The 25185-nt window shown below is 43.3% G+C and overlaps 1 protein-coding gene across 1 annotated transcript in view; it reads right to left on the bottom strand.

The window, feature by feature from the left end:
• Window positions 1–25185, bottom strand: part of wwox (WW domain containing oxidoreductase) — a 134850-nt gene that overhangs the window by 77333 nt on the left and 32332 nt on the right. Inside the window, exons 6-8 of the mRNA XM_079683238.1 lie at window positions 16820–16908; window positions 12658–12843; window positions 9114–9378 (exon numbers count right to left, since the gene is read on the bottom strand). Coding sequence (XP_079539364.1) covers window positions 9114–9378; window positions 12658–12843; window positions 16820–16908 — 540 coding nt within the window. The remainder of the gene's footprint in view (window positions 1–9113; window positions 9379–12657; window positions 12844–16819; window positions 16909–25185) is intronic.

Raw genomic sequence — 25185 nt, forward strand, 5'->3', positions numbered from 1 at the left:
AGAGAGAGAAAAAAGAGGGAGAGAGAGAGAGAGATGACAAGTTAGGGACACAAGCCAGTCAGAGCAGAGGACAGACCTGGGTCAATAGTTGCAGCACAAGCTGCTGACACTGCATTGCTCAACACACAAACATACCCACACACACACTCATATGTGCACCTCACACAAACACCCACATTTCCACATGGACATGTACACAAAAGATACAGAGACATCAGACCAATCAGTCAGCCGGTGTCAATATTTCAAGAGGAGGAGAGAAAAAAGGGAGAGAATGCAGATTGTGTGTCTGTGCATACAAAAATGCAAACCTGCGCCAAGATCAAGATTTTTTGAAATACTGAATTAGATCGTCGTCACATGCGTCTCTCTTTTTGTTCTTCAATGTATCAAAAGAGAAAATAAACCGATGCAAAAAAATCTTTCTTACCTTCTGACATTTATCGTGGGAATACTTTCAGCCATAGATAGATAAGTACTTTATCGATTTCAAATTGGGAAATTCTAAATGTACAGCCATTGAAATCTTAAAATCTAAATACCTAAAGACTCCTTTGTAAACCTAAAAGCTGCTCCAAGAAAATCCCAGCACTACTATTTTCTATTTTTGATCTGTAATTGTTTAAGTGACCAATATAAGCAAAATGCACATAAGTTCACCTTTTTACTTTATACATTGTGTGTGTGTGTGTGCGTGCGTGCGTGCGTGCGTGCGTGCGTGCGTGTGTGTGTGTGTGTGTGAGCAAGGTCTGTGATAGGGGCCTCTCCATCTTTGAAATGAATTAGTGTGTGGTGCCTTATTGAGTGAGGTGCAGTGTTTAAGTGAAACTGATGAAAGATGTGTGAGCAGCGAGGACTGGGCTATAAGTATGTGGCTGGGGTCACAGGTTAATCCCTATTGATTTACTCAACCGTCTGCGTATAGGAAGACAAGAAGGAGAGGCCTGCTCTACCAGCTATCACTGAGCACAAACGCAGGATAAAAATCACCGCTCGCACACTCACCGTTACCTGATGCTAAATAGGGTAGGGACGAGACAATGAAGTATCATTTAATCTAAATCGGTGGTTAAACACCCTTTCCTTAAAAAAGATTACAGACTGTGACCTCCTGAAGATCAATGAGATACTGTATATGATCATTTGTTTCCTTTAAAAGAAGCCTGTTTGAATCAAAAATAAAAAGAGGTGCATGTTTTTCAGGAAAATGTGTTTAACATGAACATGGGGTCATATCTCCCGGTGCTGTGACAGATTGAAATGCTACCTCCGAACTGGGAAATCACAGTAACACCCCAACACATCAGACCAGTGTGTTTAATGAGAAACCCAAACAATACCCAGACCGAGCTGTATTTATAAACAAGCGCTTTACAATCTCACCCCAGAGGAGGAAAAGGTGAAATATTACATTAATATGAACAACTATTAATAATAAGCCCCCCCCTTTACCCCATCATTCCTTCTCCCTCCATCTCTATCTCCCTCCCTCTCCTCACTCTCTCTCTCTGCCTCTAATCCTATCATGCGGGCAATAAGTGTATGCACCATGAGCACATTTAATTTCTGCGGTTGGTTTTCAGCGAGCCCAGAGGTGAGCCTTAATAAGGATCAATGGCACTTTATCTGGGACAGCACCCACTTCACAGCATGCAAATTACACAGCAACCCTTAAAAAAAGAAATGGATTTAATTAAAAAATGTAGAACCACGGGCTCTGGAAATTCAATTAAAGGATTTATGCAAAGGTTGGCTAGCTTTTTGTGTTGCAGTTCCTGCTTATATAATGAGCTTTTCATATTAAAAATCAATAGGTAATCTGGGCTAGGGGATCGGCTGCTTATGTACATTTTTGAAATCAATTTGAAAAATAGTCCATCAGCTCCATGTCACAACAAAGAGGGGAGGGAGTGGTGTGTGTTTGTGTGTGTTGAGTCGGGTGAGGAAGGGGTGATAGGTTACATCTTTCTCCTCTGTGAGGTTCACTGGAGAAAAGCTCTGAAGCTCAAAAGGTAAGAGGGATGGAGGGTGAGGGAGGCACCGTGGAAGAGTAGAGGGTAAGTGAGTAAGGATGTCTCTCTGGCCAGGTCACTTTCTGCCTCTTTGGCCTGTTCTGATCCCTTCTATTAGAGACGGAGTCCCTTGGCAATGAGGGGCTAGCTGGCTCTGACCTGTGGCTCTGGGGTAATTTAGCCCGGCCCCAGCTCAGACTCAGCCCAGACTCAGACTCAGTCCTAATGGCCTCCCTGAGGTGTCTGCAGCTGAGGAGCAGGGAGGATGTGGTTGAGGCTTTCAGTAATGTTTCCTCACAAACAAAACAAAAGTCAGTGAAAGAAATTCATTTTAAAAAGTGGTAATGTGCACTGGGATAAAAATGTATTTTGGAAAAAGACATCAACATTGCCAAGCGGCTACAACTGAATTACATTTTTGGAAGTTCGGTTGTTAAAAAATTACTACTTTGTTCTTTCAACAGGGATATTGTTCTTACCTCCTTCACACTCATGTTGTATAACTGTACACAGGCAGGAGGGGTGAATGACTGACTGCATACAGTAGCAGACTGTCAGCATTTGATTGGTTCTTTATTGATCCAGACACGCTCTCCATCACATCAACTCATCCACAATAAACCATTTACACAGTTTCCCTGTGCAATGGAGCGTATAACCAGGCCTCAGGCCATCTCTGTTCACCGACCATGTGCGTGTGTGTGTTGTGTGTGCTTGCGTGTGTGTGTGTGTGTGTGTGTGTGTGTGTGTGTGTTGGAGCATGTGTGTGTGTTTTCTTTAATGAAATGGTATCTCCGTGGACAATAATCCCAGTAACAGGATTGGGCAGGAACACACATGTCAATACAACCAAATAGGATTGTATGCTTTTATCCAACCCCACACCAACACGTCTTTCTGCCCCGATGTGTCTCTCTCTACTCCTCTACGTCTATTTCCCTCTCAGCAGCACAGCAGGGAAGGTCTGGCTGGAACATCACGTTCGTTATACCAGTTCCTCAAAAATGATCTTAAACATAAAAGGAAATTGGTGCATCATCAGAGAAGTCCACTCTGAGAATGTGAACCTCATACCAATTGGCATAATGTGTAATATCCACTACCCCTCTGAAGAAACCTACACAGTGTCTCCAGTCAGACTGGAGCTGACCCCCTCCTGCGTAGCTCCTAATCATCCAAGAGGACTCTATTACAAGGGCCTGGCAGCTCATCTAACCCCACGGAGGGGAAGGGGGGCTGGCGGGGAGATTGGGACCTCTGCTCCTCTTTCTTTCCACATGGTTGAGCACCACACACAATACCGGAGCACTAACACACACACACACACACACACACACACACACACACACACACACACACACACACACACACACACACACACACACACACACACACACACACACACACACACACACACACACACACACACACACACACACACACACACACACACACACACACACACACACACACACACACACACACACACACACACACACACACACACACACACACACACACACACACACACACACACACACACAGAGAGGTTGCCCGGGTGTGTTCAGCAGCGTCTGTGTGCTGCACCAGAGAGAGCACCTGACCTCATGTCTGTCTGCAGGAGAGAAACTGATAAAGAACACTGAGGTAAAAGTGGCTGCTGTGTTCACATACAGCACAACTGTACGTTATATTGTAATGCTGATGTCTCAGTTTCAGGTCCTTTCTCTGGGGTTAACCCTCGAGGTGCAAGAGAGAGCTCCTGGTTGCAGGAGCTAATGGCGGTCCCACATCTCATGACAGAACAACCGTTTCTCTAATACAGTCCCGACTGCTGGTGCCTGGTCAAAAGTTCAGCCTGTGCATATGTAAAAAGGTGGCCTGGTGCCCGAGGCAGGATCCTGGGTAAAATAATTGTGCTAAAACGTTAAGAAGCATGGGACTAGGCGAGAGCGCAGATGAAACCGGCCCCTGGGGGAACTCAGCCGTCTGATTGGACCAGAGGCGCCTCTTAGGCCTTTGCCCATAACACCTCTCTCCCCTCTTTCTATCCATTATGATGAGGTACTGGAGCCACTACCCACACTGATCTCCATTCAGCTCACTACTGTCTGTGCCTATAGTTAAGGTATAGATTAGATGAGTATAGGCTGAGCACAGCTGCTAGGAGCCTGAGGGTACACTGATCTTGAGGGAGCAATCAGTCAGTCAACAAAATGTCACAGGATCAGCGTTACAGCGCGACAAGACGGTGACAACTTCACAAAGGTTACAGCCCAACTAATAACTGCAACAGTCACTGAAATTCATTCTGTGCCGTTTTAATATGAGTTTTGATCCAAAGTCAACTGTCTAATAACTTTTACAGCAGGAACGTCAGAGACCCAACATTTTATTCTTAAATATCCTAGATCAAATAAATCAACTAATATCAGCATCAATCAAATGTTGAGCATTATCTCTGATAAGCGCTGTTTTTGCCTCTCTTGCTCTCCCTTAGTCTCGCTATCTAACACACACACATATCCGGGGCACATTCACACCACTGCAGGCCAGATCATTCAACGCTGATAATCACAGTATAGGACACAGGGAAAACTCCCACTCTAAACACGCTGAATTAAAGAAACAGGAGTTACAGGCCTGGTCGCACAATCTCTGATAAGTAGATCAAGGCGCGGGGAGGGGAACATGATGTTAGTGAGAGATAGTTCGGCTGATTAAAATGTCATGGCTCTTTATAGATGCCTTTCTCAACTCAGCAAAAAGAAATCAGCTCTGTACATCAATAGCAGAGTGGGCTGTGCTTCCTGCTAATAGAGAAGTTTCTTTCCCTTAAGTAGAATCCACAACACAAAGGATGCAAAATTGAGGAAGTCAAAATATATGTTGGTAATACGCGAGCAGAAGACAGTGGCAAAAAGATCAAAGTGAAGGGTAAAAGTGAAGCGCTGATAAAATAAGAGAGCATGACGCACAATTAATGAGGGAGGAAAGCATGGACATGATTGGATGGACAAATGTGGAGCTTATGGCCTGACATGACATTTCCTCGCCTTTACTGCAACAATCAAATTAAAGATTTAGGACCACATGTAGCTCCAGGTGGTTCGGTAGTCTCCATATTGTTAATTCATGTGTGTGCGCTTGTCCATGTGTGTGTTTTTCCTCGTGTAGGGCAACTGTATATCACTCCACCTGTGCTCCTATAAATCAAACCTGTGTTTTAAATGAGAGGCTGGTTATTTGCGCAAGAACACACACGGGGGCTTTGTGATTGTTTTTTGGAGTCGACATTCTGCTTATGTTTGCATCCCAGAACAATCTCCATGGATCCCGCAAGCGTACGCAAGCAATTAAAGCGATACCATCTTCATATCCCTGCAACCAATAACTGAAATAATATCACTGTTTTATTAAGCCCTTAATGTGGGGGCAGAAGGAGTGAGGAGTGGGATTTTAAAGAGGATACACTTTCAGGGGCCTTATCACGCCCAGATTTAAATAAGAGCAAATGCTCAGCTTAAGGGTGTGCCTCTGTGTGTGCCTCTGTGTGTGTGTGTGTGTGTGTGTGTGTGTGTGTGTGTGTGTGTGTGTGTGTGTGTGTGTGTGTGTGTGTGTGTGTGTGTGTGTGTGTGTGTGTGTGTGTGTGTGTGTGTGTGTGTGTGTGTGTGTGTGGCCTTTATCAGACATGAGTTTAGGCTAATCGCTGTGTCAGCACGCCAGAATTTAATTACTAGCTCTACCTTTGTCCTTTAATATTTACTAACATCCACACTACGTTTAATTAACCACGTGTAGAAAAGCCATAGCCCCGTTCTGGAGGAGAAACCGCTCTGCTAATTGCATCTGTGCGCTCGCATCCAAAATGTTACACAGCCCTCTCTTACACACACGAGGAACACCACAGTGTCATACACTCTAGGGTACACTTCCAAATGATCCGGTTATGAAAGCATGTTAAACTGATTTTGGTCCAGCGAAAATGGACTCAGACCAGGTTTATAGATTGAAACAAGACAGCAAATGATGAAAGAGACAAATGTTAGAGACGGTAAAAGGGGAGTGGAGTGTTTAGTGAAAAGTCAAATTGAGGAAATGTTCAGCGTGGCATTTTGCGAAAGGTGCTGAAGAGTAGTTCCTCTCATCTCTCATGCCATGTCAGAAGGAGGAGAGACAAATGACGGCCCGGGGCCTTGTCTCTGTCAGACATGATGGATCAGAATAACGCTTCACTAAAACTCCAACACGCTGCCTTTCAACACATCACATTTTCCCTTCAGTGCAAACACTAAATTGATAAAGTACGAAGACTAGCTAATGGAAAGATGTAATAGCCAAAGTAAAGCATATATTAGGAGGCCATGGAGCCTAAAGGGTAGAGAGCTGCTAACAATTGAAAAGTCTTACAGAGCAGAGGACACAATATAGACGAAGATAAATCATGCTGTTGTATTTTATCGTTCATATCCAAGGTGTGTGAGGACGTTAACCTCCGGCACCTTACATCACCTTATAAGCACACACATGTGCTATGAACACTCTTATGCAGTCATGTGTTGTACACCCACACACTCACAAGAGTTGCTGTACTATAGAGGTTATTGCCTTGAGAGGAAACCTGAGCTGTTTAACTTTGTGATGTTATTTAGATGCTATTGACAGGATATAGTTACTGTACAGTAGATGTGTTACAACTCATTCCAATGCAAAAACTGCATGAGAAAATTGTTGTATGGCATGAAAATGTGTTATTCATTTTCAAGAAGAACAATAACATATCATCACCCAGGTTCAGATCAGGCAGACTATTTATCTTAAAGGTCCCATGTCATGGCCATTTCTACAGATCATAATTCCATTGTTGAGGTCTACTAGAATAGATTTACATTGTTCAATGTTCCAAGATCACATTGATTTCTCATACAGCATCTGTGTATAGTATGTGTATTCACTCTCTGTCCTACACGCCTTGTTGGAGCTCCTGCCCCCCCCCCCCCCCCCCCCCCTCCCTATGAGCCTACTGTGCTGTGATTGGTCAGCTCGCCCACTCTGTTCTGATGAGTCCACCACCGTTACAGCTGAACATCAGTGATTATGTGTTACAATGGCGTTTGTTAGCAACCAGAAAATGACACTAGTAATGACAAACAGATGAGAATGCTCCGTGGGGTCTGGGTGCCGTGTTGGCGGGACGTTGCGGGGCTCGCTGCTCCGCCCTGTGGGGCACGAGGAGCGGAGAGTGTGAGCCGGCTTACTGGTGTCGTTTCCTGGTTGCTGCATGGGGTCTGAGCTCTGTGGAGCTCCGCAGAACTCAGGCTGAGTGAGTGTGTGTGTGCGCGGATTGGTCCATTTGGACTTAGTGACGTCAACCTGCCCTGGAAGAAAAAATGTCCAACGAGGCGTTCTGGGGCAGCATAGACAGGTCTTTTCTGTGTTAGAGTTTTACTCGCTACAGGATGTACTTTGAGGGTTTGTGACTCTCCAGACCGTTTACATGCATAAAAAGCTTCATAACACACAAGGGGACAGTTAATAACAAGAAAAGCATATGATGGGACCTTTAATTTCCTCTCTTCAGAGCTCGATCGAACATTGCCCAGGTGAGCAATAAAGTCATAATACCTTCACACAAGGTGTGTAAGATATCTGTTATGCGCTACTTTATGTGTGTCAGGCAACACAATTGTCAAAATACACTATGCACAATATTTTCAAAATAAGATGTGGCTTAGGTTAAATAAGTATAGAAGTGGTGCTACTTCAGTTCAAAAGTTACAAGTTGAATAAATAAATTATGGTTTCACACCGTACCCGAACAGCAGACTCCTGGGTAAAAGCATTGTGTTTTTGAAACCACCCATCCAGCAAGACCCACTTTTGTAAGATAAACATAGCTATGAGAAGTCTCCATCCCTTCCTCTGAACACAAAGAGAGACAAACTAGAAAGCCAGATACTCCAAAGCACTGAGAGCATAGTCCAAAAAAAGGGAGGCCTACCTACAAAGATGTATAGAGGCCAATTTCAAATCAGAGTCCTTAAAAATGAAGGCACAGAACTTGTATGTATTTGATACTTGAGACTTTATTCAGATGTATCTTCTGCGGGACCTTTAGCTCCTTCCCCACCATAGAATGATAATTGTGTTTACCAAGCCCCTTATCATGGTACAAGTTTACCAAAGGAAGACCCTATCTGTTAACCCAATAACACAGCTCCCAGGGTCACAGGGACACGCTAACTCCCACCACCATCACACTCAAGTGTCAATTCTCCAAGGGAATCTTGTTTTATTTTTCTAAATTACACAGATAAAACACTGCAGGTCTCTCTGGCAAAGCACCTGGAGTCCTTTGTACCCCTCAGCCTGTGAGGACATAACGTCTTTACTGTAACTCTGCTCTCAGACAGGTCTGTGAAATATAAAGTTGAGTAGGCCTGCTAATATGACTTAAAACTTCAGATAATGCATCTGAAAATATCTGGTAATAGGTTCTCCTGATGGGAATGGGGTAGATGGTAAAAACATATTTGACAGAGATAATTATCTTAGTACTCTGGAGTACATGACTGCAAAGGAGTAGAGACATGAGTTTGTGCAGTGCATTTACTGTAACCTAATAATCGCGCTACACAGGATCTGGAATATCGCCTACCCTTGTGAGAGGATAGGGGAACCGCCTCTCAGAGTTAAATAAACAGTGACAGGAGGAAGAGGAAAACAAACCACAGACTATCTCTCTATCTGTGAAACCCAGGCTCTCTCCCTGAGCCCTCAGCACTCAGCAGATCAACCCCTCTCCATCCCTTTCCTCTCCTCTCTCCCTGGAACGTGCCAAGACAAATATATACGCTGAGTAAGGGACACGAGAACAAAAATATAGTGTGGTAAATTCACCGGCTTTCTTTCCATGTAGGAAATGAGAGCAGGTTACAGATCAACTCTTCAAGTTACCAAATGTAAACCAATCCAATCTGGTAGTTACCAACATCTGTAGGTTATAAAAGGTTTTCAGTTGGCGGCCATTGATCAGGTTGTGTTACAGTTTTAGCAGTCACAAGGTTATAACACTTCTTTTAAATTGGTTTTGTGTCCTACCATAGACTTGGTGAAGGGTCTAACCAGAGAGAAGATAAAGGTCATCAGCCACCAGCTTCTGTGGATGGAGGTGTACATCATGTTCCCAGGATGCACCGCGTTGGATGTGACACCGTGAGGGGAGAGGCGGCGGTGGAGCTCGTTGCTGAAGAGGATGTTGCAGAGTTTGGAGCGATTGTAAGCCAGCATGGACCAGTAGTCTTTCTTTTGGGGCGACAGCAGGGCCAGGTCCACTTTAGCACAGGAGTCTATCAGGTCTGTGAACCTGAAACAGAGTGCAGATCAAGAGGAGTCAGAGTGTGTGTGCGTGTGCGTGTGCGTGTGCGTGTGTGTGCGCGCGCGCGCGTGCGTGCGTGTGTGTGTGTGTGTCGCCAGATGCGTGGTGCTGGCTGCATACAAATCAAAGACGTGACATGATGTTCTTTAATTGCCTGCGACTGAGCTGTTAAACTCCAGATGTTTGACAAGGCCTCTTAAACATTACACTACTCGTTGTGTTATTATGCAGTCACGCAATAACATCACAATACACGGGAACAAGAACCACACTCCCTGGGTGTCGTGCGAGTTTGAGTATGTGTGGGAGAGAGAGACATAGGCTCCAAACCGGCGGAACACATCCCACATATTAATGCAGTCATTAGAAAACAACCAATCAAAATGTCACCTGGTTTCCTTGTTGTGATTTTACAAGCTCGCTGCCTCTTGTTTACTGTCGCCTTCCGCAACATCCTTGCTTGGCTAAATTACAACATCTGCAGGCTTTTCATTTCATGTGCCGCGACTTCATAACTACTTTAGCAAGTAGAGGTTGATAAATCAATTGATTTAGCATCTAATGCAGTTTCCCCCCAAAATTGTTCACGCGTTATGCTGAAGTTGTGCGAGGTTAAAACTAAATGTTGTTTTACTACCAGGATGAGTTTCAAGAATCGGGGGAACCAACCTTTGGATGACTTAATGGGCTACTGACCTTTTTCACGTCAACATCCTTTTCAATTTCAGCTTGGCCTACTGTTTTCAGACAACTAAAACTTAGGAAATGCATTTCCTTCTTTAATCAGGGTACTCTATTATTTAAATCTGAACATCTCAGTGGTCCCGTCACGTAAGTTTTTTAATTAGAAATAGAGAACAAGGGGTCCAAACTCAAAAGCATGTGTTTTTCTTTTTGTTGAATATCAGATAACTTGTTTTTTATTTGAATTTCATAATAGCTTATAGTCATGGTTAAAGGTCCAACATTTGTGACACCATAGATTTAGACATCATTTCCAACGTACTTTGATCTTAATAGTTGGCTTTGATGTTGCCTCTTTATTACTATAACACCTAAAATGCGGGAGATATAAATTCTCGCTGCAATCCATGAACTACTCGGCCTGATAATTCACATAAAAGAGCATAATGAAATATAGATTATATAGATTTCGGTTAACTAAAATAAATATTCTGTACATAAATGTACAGAGCCAAAGCTGCAGCTTAGATCTCTCAGAGGTAATTTCATTAAGGATAACATCTCCCCTTGTTTGACCAGATCTGATGCAGTAAACCTGTGTTGGGCCAATTCCACAGTAAGCCCCTGTGGTGGAAACTGATAAAGCGTCCAGCCATTACCCGTCCGTCCATCCCTTCCACCCCTGTCCCTTATAGGTCAATGCTTTACCAGTGGACAAGGGGCTTAGGGAATACAATATGCTGCCAGGTCAGGGGTCACACACTGCGTGTGAGGGGAGGCTAAGTGAATAAACGGGAAATCTGCGGAAACGGGAAGTAACACAAACAAAAAAGGGTGCGACTTCAAGAGATGTAATATAGGTCTGGAATGAGGTGCACAGAATGGAAGATGTAATATAAGATATTGTCTATTTTCGCTTCTTCTTCTCCTTCCTGTAGTCTGTCAGTGTGTAACTGACTCTCTCTGGTCCTGACTAAGCCCTCTTTGAAGGGGTTAAAGCCACTGCTGCGTGTAGAGGAGAGAAGGAAAGGTGAGTATATGTGTTGGGGAGGCAGAGAAGGAGAGAGAGGAAGCTGTAGGACGAAAAAGTGAAGAGAATAACTGATCATTCTTGGCCTTACAGCGATATATAATAAATAGTAGACACAGTTTCAATAGCAGTCTGCCAACACTTGTATGACCTCACTGTTCTTACTGTGTAAGAAAAGTCTTGCATCAATCAAACGCTGTCAATACTCCCTTCATGACGCGCTTTCTTTCGATAAGCTTTTGCTACTCTGTCTTCCTGTTCCTTTCCTATAGCATGTAATAGCAGTGTGACCCAAAGTGAATCTGAGTGTCAAACCATCTCCTCCGCTGCTCCAGTCCTCTCATGCATGGCAGTCTGTATAACATAACTCATGCGAGGGCCCCGGTAATAGTGCTGCTGTTTGATTTGCTAGAATAACTCTGCGTATGTTCTCCTTGTCTCAGGTCACTCTGCCGAGCTCCGATCAATCACTCTGCTTGGTCGTCTGACTGACTCAAGACTGGATCAATGTTGCACACACACACACACACTCACTGACTTTGAAACACATGGCTCAGGGCTCACAGATCACAGACATCATGCCTGTCTACTGAATGACAGGAAAAACAGAAACCTATAAAGTGAATGTACAAAAAGAGAGACTTGAAAAGCGATAGTCGGCCGACGGAGGGAAAAGCAGGGAGAAAGGGGCTGAGTCAGGGGGTCAGAGAGAAAGCAGCAGATACTTGATCAAAGTTAATTTTAGCTGATAAATCCATCCATCATGTTGATGATACGTTTAATTCATAGCGACAGCGTGTGGAAGGAAATGAGTTTTCAGTGAGTGAGGCTGTCATGTTTGACAATATGCATTAGCTCTGAGCTACCAGTTTGTAGTGAAAAACTGCAGCTATGACTGCTTGACTGCAGATGAAAAGTTGGTGACTTTAATATGGCTTAACTGTGAACGTTGGGAATTCAGGAAAAACCACAGTGTGGTGCCGCGTACGTTGAACAAAATTCCTTAACTTTTCAGCCAGGTGGTTTAATTTTACAATATGGAACCTGTTATCATATAATTTACTCTGTGAAAAAGCACAATGTTTACCTTGTAGCTAGATAGGACACATTTTTTGGAGCGTTAAGTAGGTACAATTGTTTCTAACATTTTTAAACAAAAATGTGTTAATCGTCAGGTAGTGTGTAAGTAAATTGTATTTATATTGGCAATAATCAGAATTTACACAATTGCTTCAGAAGCATGTCATTATACAAGAGTCCCTCAAAGGAGTGGTTGTTCAATTCACGTCTGTCTATGGTTTCCAGGAGATCATTATACCTCCAAAACCCAGAGACATAAATAAGGCAAGACGAGCTACTTTGGGAAGGGAAAAACGAGATTTACAGGTCATTTAAGGTCATTTTGAGGCAATAAAATACAATGTGTAACACGGATTAGGTCATTTTTTTCTTAGGTACCCTGTATAATTAGTTCTACCTCTAGTAGCTCTTTTGAGAAGTTATTTAATGGAGAGCAGGTGTGTGTGTGTGTCTCATACAAATGCACACTTTACCTGTGGGACTCAGAAGATATTACCACAACACGAGCGGGAGCAGAGCGACGCAGCACTTCCTGTAGGCACTGGACGAGCAGGAAGTGGCCTAGATGGCAGCTCTGGAAGGTGGACTCCAGGCCGTCCTCCGTGAGGCTCCAGGGCTGAGTGCACACGCCTGCATTACACACCAGAATGTGAAGGGGCCTAGGGAGGGAAGAAAGCAGAAGGTAAAATATGTTTTATTGTTTATTGATCATAGGTGAAAACAAAGAAGACACAGCAGCATAAAAGGGGGATTTCCATACCATTTTAGGCCAAAGAAGAGGTAAGGAGAGACAGGGATAAGAATTTAAAAAAAAAAAATGAAATAGTAAGAAGTCAAGGCAGAGAAAGGAAACGGGGTGTCTTGTTCCAGTGTGGTAGACTTAAGAGGTCTACGGAGACAGAGCATCAGTAATGCTGATATGATACAGAGGTTTCCAGTGAAACTCCCCCTGGCCCGACAGGTACTGTAGATACTGAATACAGCTGGCTGCAGTCCAACAGCAACAACACATTGAGAAGCAATCTCAAACCGTTTCAACACACGAGGCTGGTGAAAGTAATGGATGTTGATACCGGCTCTGTGTAAGTACTCTGAGTAACAAAACCCACCAACACATCGACTCAAAAAGGCTGAGCAGAAGAGAGCAGATTAAAGGAAATACAAGTCATGATGTAAAAAACCACTCACTTATTTCAGGGACCAATAAAAGAAAGCATGTGTTTTAGAACAGCACGCAACACATTTCTATTCTTGCAGACATCGTGTGGGCGAGTGAGAAACACTCCCTGCTCGCGTGCCAGAGAATGGAGATTGCTGGATTGGTCAGGGCAGTGAGAGATCCTTGTCGGTGACAGCGTCGCTCCAGCGAGCTCGAAACCACAGTAACACAGCCGAACAATCCAAACACACCCCACCAATTTTTAATTTCTTCCATTAGAATTAATTATGAGGCCGAAGGCAATTTGTGTACCCTGTGTTTAAGACTGCCTACTGGATTAATTAAAAACTGGATGCTGGAAAATTAATGTGTGAATTGTTATGCCTTGCTATAATGAGCCATCCCATGCTATTACATAGGAGTGTACTGTACGATCACCTTCAGGCCTTCGAACACACAAGGTTCATTAAAGAGCACAAGCCTAGTCTCAAGTCAACTTGAAGAATGCCGACCTCAGCAAATTATCATCAGAGCACAAAGCTGCAGCAAGGTTTTCACATTTCCTCCCAAAAAAACAAAAGAGGAAAGGATGTTTAACTTAACTTAGTAGGCAATACGTGTAAATAAATTACCTTTATGACCTGCGCTTATACCTGATAAAACAAGATAGACGAGTAATACAGTTAGCTGTGATGTGAAAGAAAGAAAAAACAAAACAAGTTGGTTGTTCTTGGCCCAGTGTTCCCCTGTCTAATAGAGTGTGAAGTACAGTAACATTGTGCTATACAAAGCAAAACTCTTGGCTCAATGTGCTGGCTCAAAGCTGCACAATAACACCACGCCTGAACTCTTGACCTAACTTTTTAACCTTTTCAATGAAGCTGTTATTTTAAAATGGATCAATAGGTCAGAAACATCTCTTAAGATTTAAATCCGATTTGTGTCCTTTTTTTTGTGACATTATCCAATAATAAAAAATCAGTATGTCACACAAAGGGTATCATACATTTGTGATCAAAAACTCTAATAACCAACTTTTCTCTGGCCAGGGAAGCGATTGCCCCCACGCAGCTCAGATGGGCCTCAGGTGAGTCTGCTGGTATTGTAAAAGGCCTGTTAATTCAACTGCCCACCAGTTAGTCCCTCTCTCATAAGCGCAGGTCTAATGAATGTCTTTAATAGGCCTATTGCCGCGCACCATAGTCCCTCTCTCCACATTAAGACCTCACACAACACTGTGTGCACTGTGCAATCTCAGCGCTGGTCAAACGAGGGTGTTAACTACCAAACAGGGAGACATCAGTTTATATATTTACTTTAAATAACCCCCCTGGGTATGACCCCTGACCTCTGTGATAATGTGGGCCAGCAGGAAGAGATTGCCTGTGTGAGCTGGGCTCAGACTGCTGGTCATTAACACTGCACTTATTGGCAACAGGAAAACTGGCACAGGCAACAAACATACGGACATGCGTACACCATTCATCCTGATCCATATTCACACTCACACCAGAAGTGTATACCTGTGAAATGTAAAGAGACATACACATATTCAACAGCTTTGTGGTCACTACAATGCAGAGAGTGCTAGACTGATGTGAAGTGGCTTGCATGTGTTTATAAAGACCACCTATTAGACATAATATGTTTGAAATTAGTACAGGATAAATGCAGTTTAAAAAATTACAGGTGAAAACAAATTGTGTGTGTTAATTACGGACCGTTCAGTAGAAATTGTATTAGGGGTATTCTGTCAACGCTGTCCTCCATCAATTACATCCCAATGAAATTGCACTGCATTCAACAATATCAATATCCAGGTAATTTCATTTCAAAGGACAGGCAATTAAAACAGAATCGGGGTCAATGGAACACAAAGCAGCGTGAAAGCCACTGACTAAAGCACTTAAAAGCAAGGGAGTGAGAAACGAGAGAAGGAAAAGAAAAAGACTCTGATTACATTTCACATGGCATTGACACGCTGCAGGAGCATTATTGTGTGGGTGTTTTAGTGCGTTTGTCTCTCTGTGTTTACAAAACTGTATGTATGTGCGTCTGCTCACAGTATTGTCTGACTGTGTGTCTGTGCATGTATGCACATATACATGCATGTTGTGTGTGCACGCTCCTGTGTGTGTTATGCCTGAAGACATACGTGCAGTAATAGAGTGGTGGTAGACTCAGACAGCTGCCCAGTGCCATTCACAGCTCAGAGCTCCCAGCCTCCACTCTGCTCTGTTCGCCTTCTGATGAGAATTAATGTACTCTGACGTCCCCTGGGACTCCCCCACTCCCCCCCAACAGCACAGCTAATGAAGAAATACAACCTTGCCAAAATACTGAGGTAGAGAGAGAGAGCGACACAGACAGAGAGAGACGGAGAGACAACATGTGTAAGAGAGAGGGAGATAAACAAATTGCAAAAAGGGATATGCAAAAAACTGAACAAGGAGAGGGTTTTCTGAAGGAAGTAGATATAAAAGGGGGTTAATGTAGTGCAGTGTGGACGGGATGGATACATGTACGTTATTGGAGGGGACAATAGGACACAGGGTGAGGGAAGCCACGGTAAGGTTTGGCTGTGACCCAAGACACGTGTCCTGGATGGCCATACCCTGCCCCAGGGCTGCTACGGGCAATGACTGCCCTGCCTCTCCCCAAGGGGCTCCCCTGACACTAACACCCACACAAATACACACACACACACACACACACTATCCCCTGCATACACACCTGCGGGTGGATGAGCAGTATGGATGACAGAATACATGACCCCAAAATAGCAACTGTGTGACCGAACACGGTACGCAAGACACATGCGGTAAAAGCTGACCAACACAAAATAAGAGTCATCAAGTCTGGTCGTCTGTTTCGACCAATGTCAAGCAAGCGGACATAAATAGACACATTTACTCCTGGGGCCTTGTCCATATGGTGTCCATCAGTAACAGTTTGGACGTCCTTTAAGTATGGTGTATGTGGGAAGTAACGGACATTAAGTGAATGAGAGACTCTGTTGAGTCCTCACTATTTTTATTTATTTGTTTCTTTATTCCTATGTTTTTCTTTCCTTTGTCTAAGCAGAATGAAATCAGTTTTAAAGTTTAAATGGTACTGAAGGCTACGTGAGCTATGAATGACTGAAAGACGATGTGATGATTTATTAGTTGGATACGTTTTTAGATCCCAAAGTTTTTTTTTAAACATGTGAGCTTCAATTTAAAACAGCGACCTTGGAGTTTGGAGGGAAGCTGTAATCCTTCCTTTAGCCCGAACTCACAACTGTAACATTGCATAGAGCAACTTTTCATCTTTAGAGCAGATTCATAAATTAAAGAAGTTATTGTGTTCTAAAAGATTGAGCAATCATAGAAAGGAGATTGCAAGATAAGGTCAGATAGAATATACTTTTTACTCCTCTTTCCCAAATGCATTAAAATATCAGAGAGACAAAATATACTATGGCTAATACTCACAGTTTCTTGGCCTTGTAAGAATCAGCAAACTCCCTGACACTGCGGAGCGAGGCCAGGTCGCACATCATGGCTTCCACCCTTGCTTTGTGCTGTAGAGACAGGAAACACAAAGATATGATTTAAAAAAACAGCAGCATCAAAAATCAACATTGTCATAACCATTATCTCAAGTTTGTTTTACAAAATCAAGCTGTCAGCATCATTTGTCTTCATAACCAACATTTGGCAAAAAAGGAACAGACCAACAAACACAATTCCAGGTTAAAGTGATCAAAAGGTCAAATCACTCTGAAAATGTTAATCAAACATTTGTTTTCTCCTCTTGAGATCTCTTCCTTATTTTCATTATCAAAAGTTTTTTTAGGGAAGACTTTTATTATCTCAAACAAGGCTGTAAGGATAAAGGATGCTGTGTACTGATATTAAGCCATTTCCAGACAATTTGCTGAATTGTCTTCTCTAATTTTGGAATATATAAATAAAATTGACTTGACAACTTTCTTTCAGCCTAGTAAAAAAAAATGTGTAAGAATGCTGACACGTGGTCACAATCCTGTACGTTCTCTGCACAATTGTGTGTGTGTGCGTGTGCGTGTGCGTGTGCGTGTGCGTGTGTGTGTTCGTGTGGCACATCTTTGCACACCATATGTTAGGAGACAGGGTGAGGATAGGAGAGGAGAAAAGAAAGATAAATGACTTAAGAAGTGAATGCATAGCTGCATCTACACACTGAGGAAGACGGACTAAATATGCATCATGCTCTCCATCCCACTGTAGCGTCTCTGCTGCGGGGCCAAGGCCTCAAGGAGCATATCTTTTAAATAAGAGTCCACTGCCTTTTTTTGTTTTGGATAAAGCATGTGAACTTAGACTTTCTCCCCCTTCTCTACATCTTAATCAGTGCAGGCCCTCTCAACAGACAAACCTGGTTCAATCTCTCTACAACATATGAGCTCACGTGGGATGTGATGTGCAGGCGCGTGCAGCGTGAACCGAAGTGGAGCGTGTTCCGTTTAAAATAACGGCCCATTAGGCTCATCCCTCATGCAGGAGAGGGGAAAGGATTGAGATATAGCTCCCAGGACTCCCAGCTGGGCTCTGGGTTCAGCAGCACCAGGTATTCCTGATGCTGCCTCTCCCCTTCGTCCTGCCCACAATCCCTGAGGAACGCAGTCAGCTCACATTACCCCCGGAACAGCGTTCCGCGTTTCGCTCTCCATCCGCCGCCACTACCACGGCTGCTGCTGCGCCCCTATCAGCCTCCCCCCGATCAGATCTCCAGTCTGTGTGTGTCATATGTGAATGTCTCTCTCCTCTGCCTGTCTGTCTCCGCAGAGTTAAGCGTACATGACACTCACAGCAAGGACGCTCCATGGAGCAGTGAGCACAAAGAAAACAAGAAAGGGTTAAGAGCGCCTTCTGATGGAAATGAGATTCTTCAGGCATTTTACAGACACCTTAACTGCTCCAGGGCGTATTTATACACACACACACACACACACACACACACACACACACACACACACACACACACACACACACACACACACACACACACACACACACACACACACACACACACACACACACACACACACACACACACACACACACACACACACACACACACACACACACACACACACACACACACACACACACACACACACACACACACACACACACACACACAACAAATGCAGTGTTGTGACTCAAGGGTAAAACCACGCTATCACACCATTATCTATGCCTGAATTATTCTCTTGATGCTACTCTATACCATTATATGGATGCTATTACAAAGCATTAAAGGGCTGATTATGGCTATTACAGATATGATTATAGGGTACCTGCTTATATGATCTGCACACAGCAGTAATCACAGGTGAGAGGAGACAACTGTCTCATTTAATGACTTGTATGTGCAGCACTCACACTCCCACTTTTACACAGTACACATACACAGAAATGCAGGTAAAGTGAACGGTGTGTAGGCTGTGAATCTTTTTCCACCAAGTATTCAAACACGTGTAGGAGCAAGACGTACTATATATCTAGAAAACTTTATGTGTAGAAAAAAAGTTGTTCTCATGAAATGGATAATTGAGTTTTACAGAACGAAATACTACTCATTACTTCGAAACAAGGTCAGAGCAGGCAGCAGTGAGGTAATTAAGAGGTCAGTGTAAGGCCTCCTCAACAGGGAAGCCCTCCATGAGTGTATGACCAGCAGAGAAGATGAGAGCAGGTGTCAGCTTGACGAACACATATCCCCTTCTATAGAGACAGGGGGGAAAAGGGAAGAAGGGATGGAGTAATGGGAGACCAGAGGGAGGATAGAGGGGGGTTGAAGGGGGGCCACTGGAGCAAATCCAGCAGGGAGAAGGTGAGCAGCCTGCCCGTCTACCCTCCCCCTGCAGATTGAAGTCTTGCGAAGAAAATAAAGTTTATTGCCTGGAAAGAGGGGGGAAAAAGCATGTAAAAAGCATTAAAGCGATGGAGGTGAACAATTAGACAGATGGCCAGGTTTTGGAAGGAGAAGAGGAAAAAAAGGGTAGAAAAAGAGAGGGAGAACGCACGGACGCAATCGTTCAGGGTTTTTATGAGGACCCTGACAACTCCTGGTCTCTTCAAGGGCGAAGGAAAAGTGAGAGGCAGCGAAGCCTCTCTGGTTAACTCTGGAGTAATCGCTGAGTGTGCAACAGCACAGAGCCCGGCTCGGGGTGACAGAGCTTATTGCCCCCAGCTACACACAACCTATCACTCCATCTGAACGCAAAAGGCTAATTATGAATGAAACACACGCGTAAATAGGCTTTACGGCTTGAAAACTAAAAACTAAGGCGACTGTGTGTCCATCTTCATAACCGGGCACCCACAAAAAGAGCATTGTGTACAGGACAGAAAGTGGCAAGGTCACCATGATTGTAGCATGGCCATTAGATCTCTCTGCTGCTGCCGCTGCCTTCCACCCGCTCAACCCAAGAGAACAGTTGTCTGTCACATGACAATGACCTTTGTGACTTTCATCAGGAGGAGGGGAAGAAGGAAGGAGGAAACAAGCGGAAAGGTTGGAGAGGAAAGAGTTGTGTGAGAGGCAGAAGTCGGCCTCTGCAGAGGTCCCCCTCGGCTCTCCTGGTGTTTTCCACGTGTGTTGGGGGATGACATGTGGTCACTTCAGCTGTGGAGACAGAGTGGATGGACGGAGAGGGAAGATCCCTAATACAATTAGAACTGGGGCCATCCAATCCAATAAAATGAAGAGGTATTAGAGCTGGGGAGCCCCATCCTGTTCAATAAGACACTGGACCACTCTACTAACTCTTAAAACCACACACATGTAGGCGTACTCACACACGCACACACAGGTACACACACTTCGCTGACCCCTTTAATAGCATAGCAGCCACCCCTAATGGACGCAGGCAAGTGGAACCGCCAAATAATACACTGTCTTAATGCACTAGGCTCAATCTCATCCCCCTCTCCCCATATCCTTCTCTGCCTTCCCTCTCCCACTTTAACCCCTGTTTCCATCTTCAGTCACCTCGTGCTGCCCCTTCCCCACCTCAGCTCCCCTTATAGATCACCAATGCAGGGACAACACTTAAGAAATCAAAAGTACCCCCATATATACAAAACACTTAGCCTGCAGCCAGCCCAGGTTAACTCCTCAGGCATGGAGAAGGATGGTCAAAGAGAAGGGGAAGACAGAAGAGTGTACTACTTCTATAGGTTGATATGGTTACTATTGCTCCCTACAAATACCTGATATCAATGTGAGGCGTCAGCAATATTACATGGCTGCATTTAAACCAGCAGGTGCGGAGGTAAGGTGTTGTAATGGCGGTGAAAGTGAATGAGCAGGAAAGACGCCATGTGAAAAGGGCACCTTATAAAAGCAATTAGAGAAATGACTTTGAGCCCCTCTTCTTGCTCTGTAGATTAGAACAGGCCTCCGAGGGAGGAACACAGGAACTCAGATCTCTGTGACCTTGTCCGCAACACGCCACACTAAATTGGTCATCAGCTTTTAAGACCGTATTTTATCATAGATATATATTTTTAGCGAAAGAGAAAGAGAAAAGGGAAGGAGGGGGGAAACTGTGGGATGTTCTGGTCGTATATCATCCTGTCACAATTATGACGTTTGTTCATAAATACCAACCAATCTCCTCTCCACCTGGCTAAGTCACATGCACTTGTGCTTATGCAGGCGGCATACACCAACAAAGAAGTATGGACACACACCACGTGCCATGAACGCACATGTACGCCGCAAATAAAGAAACAGACACATCTGGCTGTGTGCCCTACCACAGGTCTGAGCATTGACCTCCACACACAGACTAAGAGACTGAATACACACTCGGGAAACATGCATTCAAACACTCAAATGAATGCACGCAAACAAACAAATGCACGCGCACACACACACATCCACTTACTCACTGACATGCACACACACTGCAATTAATAGGGAGGCAGGTCTCTGGTGAGGAAGAGAAAGTGCCTGTTCAGCACATACAGTACAGGCAGAATATGCAATTTCCTCCAGTTAAGTCTGTATTAAATTGATTTCTTCTTTCCTTGAAACGGACTGGGTTTTTCCCCCCTAATGAAAGCTGGATAATCTACAGGTTTTCCCTTTCCTGAAATCAAGTTACAAATCAAGCAATCGCAGGGGCAGATATGGGAAAGGTGAAGGAAGGACATGGGATGATTTTCCAGATGAGAAACATGGTGAATGAAGCTGATACTCTTAACACGGACATCAGAGGCACCTCTCTCCCTCACTCTCACTCTCTCACACACACACACACACACACACACACACACACACACACACACACACACACACACACACACACACACACACACACACACACACACACACACACACACACACACACACACACACACACACACACACACACACACACACACACACACACACACACACACACACACACACACACACACACACACACACACACACACACACACACACACACACACACACACACACACACACACACACAGTAAAGGCTAGGCGTCGGTTAAGTACTTGCTGACATTTCTGTTCAGTGACGTACTAAGGCTATGGCAGGCCATGTTGGTAAACACCGCATTAATGAGTCTAATTAATGAAACACATTAATTAGTAAGCACTTCAATTAGTTAATCGCTCACTCAGACCTGACAAGGACTCATGTAGAGGCTGCAGAGAAACACTGAGCATGCTGATAAAAACACAAAGGAGGAGGAGGACAAACAAAAGGGGAAATAATTACAGGTAACCAGTCGAGCTAATATTAGCACATAATAACATTTTTCAATTATGACTTGGAAAAAATGTACTAAGAAAATGTACTGGTAAGAATGAGCAAAAATGTGTGTTTTAAATGAAACACAAGTACTCCTTTTGCAGAAAAAACAGGAGTGTAACATTTTATATTAAATTATTATGAATAGCGCAATTTTTTTAAATATATTTGTTGAAAAGTTACGCAATTTCTCCTTCTTAATATCATGCTTTGTATTTTAATTTAACGTACAGTAACGCATTTTTGTTTCTGCTCATTCTTGTTACCTTTCTAATCTCCGATGTAACTATTCACTGTGTTTGTCAAATAAATGTAGTAAAATTAGAATCAAATTGAAGCGCCTGAATAAAGTATAATATAATAAATTAGTCAATGTAGGTAATTCACCATTGCATATAATATGTTTTTAGCCGTCAGCTCAAATTTACATTTTTATTTTGTATAATATAAAATGAAAACATGATTATAATATTACTATTATAAATATGACACTAGAATGTTGTTTTACAAAAAAAAAAACAGGCTGTATGTACACAATTAAGTAAAAATCATGATAATTATTTTTGAGTTATCGGTGCAAAGAGGACTTTATATCGTAGCTTGTATGTGTATTAATCCTGGTATTCTCTTACTATTGAGAATTGTATTACCTTAGAGGAGAGAAAAACAGGTTAAAGAGAGAGAAAAAGAGACAAAGAGATGGAAAGAGTGTGTGAGAGCCCGCGACACAGAGGGAGAGACAGAGATGGGAAATGAAAAGGACAGGGCGGTCATCATAATTGCAGAGTTTGCTTTTCGGATGCAGACAGACCAGGGCCATGGGGCCTGAGGCAGATATCAGATTGCACACAAACACACACATACAAACTTACACATGCACCCATATATACTGACACACACACACATGTGTTTTGGCTGCATTTGTGTTCTAGAACGGATAAATGGAGATGATGGCATCTATGTTTCAATCCTAACAATGTTATATAATGAAGCTGCTCTTTGTCAATCAGTGCGTGTGCGTGTGTGTGTTTGTCCTTTTCTACCTCTGCTTCACTGTTCCCTTCTTTCGTCCAGCACAGAGCCTGATCAGATTTACATTAAAAAGTGATGGAGATTTAAATAATGTGTCTATGTTCTCAGAAAGACATTAAGAGATTTTCATCTTCCTCTCCTCTTCCTCCTCTCCATTTCCTCACCCTCTCCTGCTTCTATCTCCCCCCTCATCTCACCCACTCCATCTCCGCCAGATTTGCAGACAATGCACATTTTTCTGCATGTCTTCAGTGTAACCGATACCCCTAACAACCAGGATTTTAATGCAATCCATATTGCTCCCTAATATTTCAGATCTCAGAATAAGCACTGGCAATTACATATTTACACCTAGCTTATTTTGCAATTCTGCAAAGGGACTTTAGTACTTTTCTGAACGACACACGTAGACTTAGATGCTGATTATGTTGTGGTTGGATAGCAAAGTTTTAGGAAAACTCCTAGACCCCATGCACTTACACATGCAACTTTCAATCTGGGGTGTCAGCAAAGAAGCTAAATAATGTGTTATTTTCAAGTGTGTTAGTAATGTGATTGCTTTATCAAAACCTGCTAGTTTTATACCGTTTAATTTCTCCTGAAACACTCCTGCCTTGCATCATCTCGGTATCCGGAGGGCGGGTACAATACCAGACACCCCAGCAGAAATGCATTTACACATATGTAAACTGATGTGGTGAACACACATCGCTGTACAGAGATGATAAATGAAGCCCCTTTGATTTGGTTACCCGAGCTCTTTTTGTATCAGCTTTATAAAAACATAAGCATCACATAATTGAATAAGAAAAGAAACTGGCAATTAAGAAACATGGAGGCCTTTGATGTGAGTAAGTGTATAATAGGCCTTTTGATGAGGGAGTGTTTTACACTCCGCAGGGTCTGGTACGCACTTTGATTAAAAGCTCTTTTGTTTGGCAATATTCTAAACTGCTTACCATTTTCCAGTGTCACAATAGTTTAGCCTGCAAGTACAAAAGATTGTGTCTTTTCTTTTCTTCTCCTCTCTCTGTGATAAAGTCTCCTGCTTTCTCTGGTTTTGAATCACAGTAAGCGTTACAAGAGAAGAATAGAATGAAAGGAATGGCGCAGATCAAATGTTTTACTAGGATAGATTAATGGCTTACAGTGGCGAAAAATTAATTATTAATTATAATAATCATTATTATTATATGCTCATTTTTATATTCAGTACCACCAACGGACGTTGTTAAAGCACCATTATACATGATCCACCCTGTCTGTTGATAAGGTCATGTGGTTTTGCATTCTGTTAGACAGATTGGAATAATAGGATTCTCATCATGCATCTTTAGCCCCTTGTCGCCTGATAATAGCCTGGAAGTCGCTCGTTGAACGATGTAATAAATGCATCATGTGACTTCAGCAAAGGTCGGGGGTCGGCCAGCCACGGATAGTCAACGGAGCGCTGGCCTGACAGAGAATAAATGATGCTTTGTAAACAAATTGAATTATTGCTTTAATTCATGCAGTCTGATTACATTTGCAGGGAGAAGTGTCCTTCACAAGGGAACAGGAGAGTGAAGGAATGACAGTGAGGAGGAAGGAAGAAAAAAGAAGAGAAAAAGGTGGATGACGGGACGGGAACACACACTTTCTCCCTCCATCGGTCCATCACGCTTTCTCTTTGGCTCCACTGAAGGAGGAGTAACTACATTAACAATCCTGAACATCTCACGAGACTGTGCGCTGCTTTCTGTAGACAGTGAGCCTTCCTTTTGTCTCTCGGCTAAATGTAATAAAGGTTGTGTTATATTGAGTTGGGCCGGGCCACCAGGCTGTCTCCCTGCCCTGGCACCAGCTGAGTGACAATAAGCAGGAGACAGATCTGAATTTCACAAACTGATACACAAAGTACAGATTGTCTATTGCAAAAACATTTAACGAAGTTTAGATAATTACAAGGAAAAGAAAATGTACAAAAGAGGTCAAACCAGACTTAGCCTATTTAGGCAGGAGCTGGGG

This window comes from Notothenia rossii (genome assembly GCF_949606895.1).
Source record: "Notothenia rossii genome assembly, chromosome: 5".
In the NCBI taxonomy this organism is placed as follows: Eukaryota; Metazoa; Chordata; class Actinopteri; order Perciformes; family Nototheniidae; genus Notothenia; species Notothenia rossii.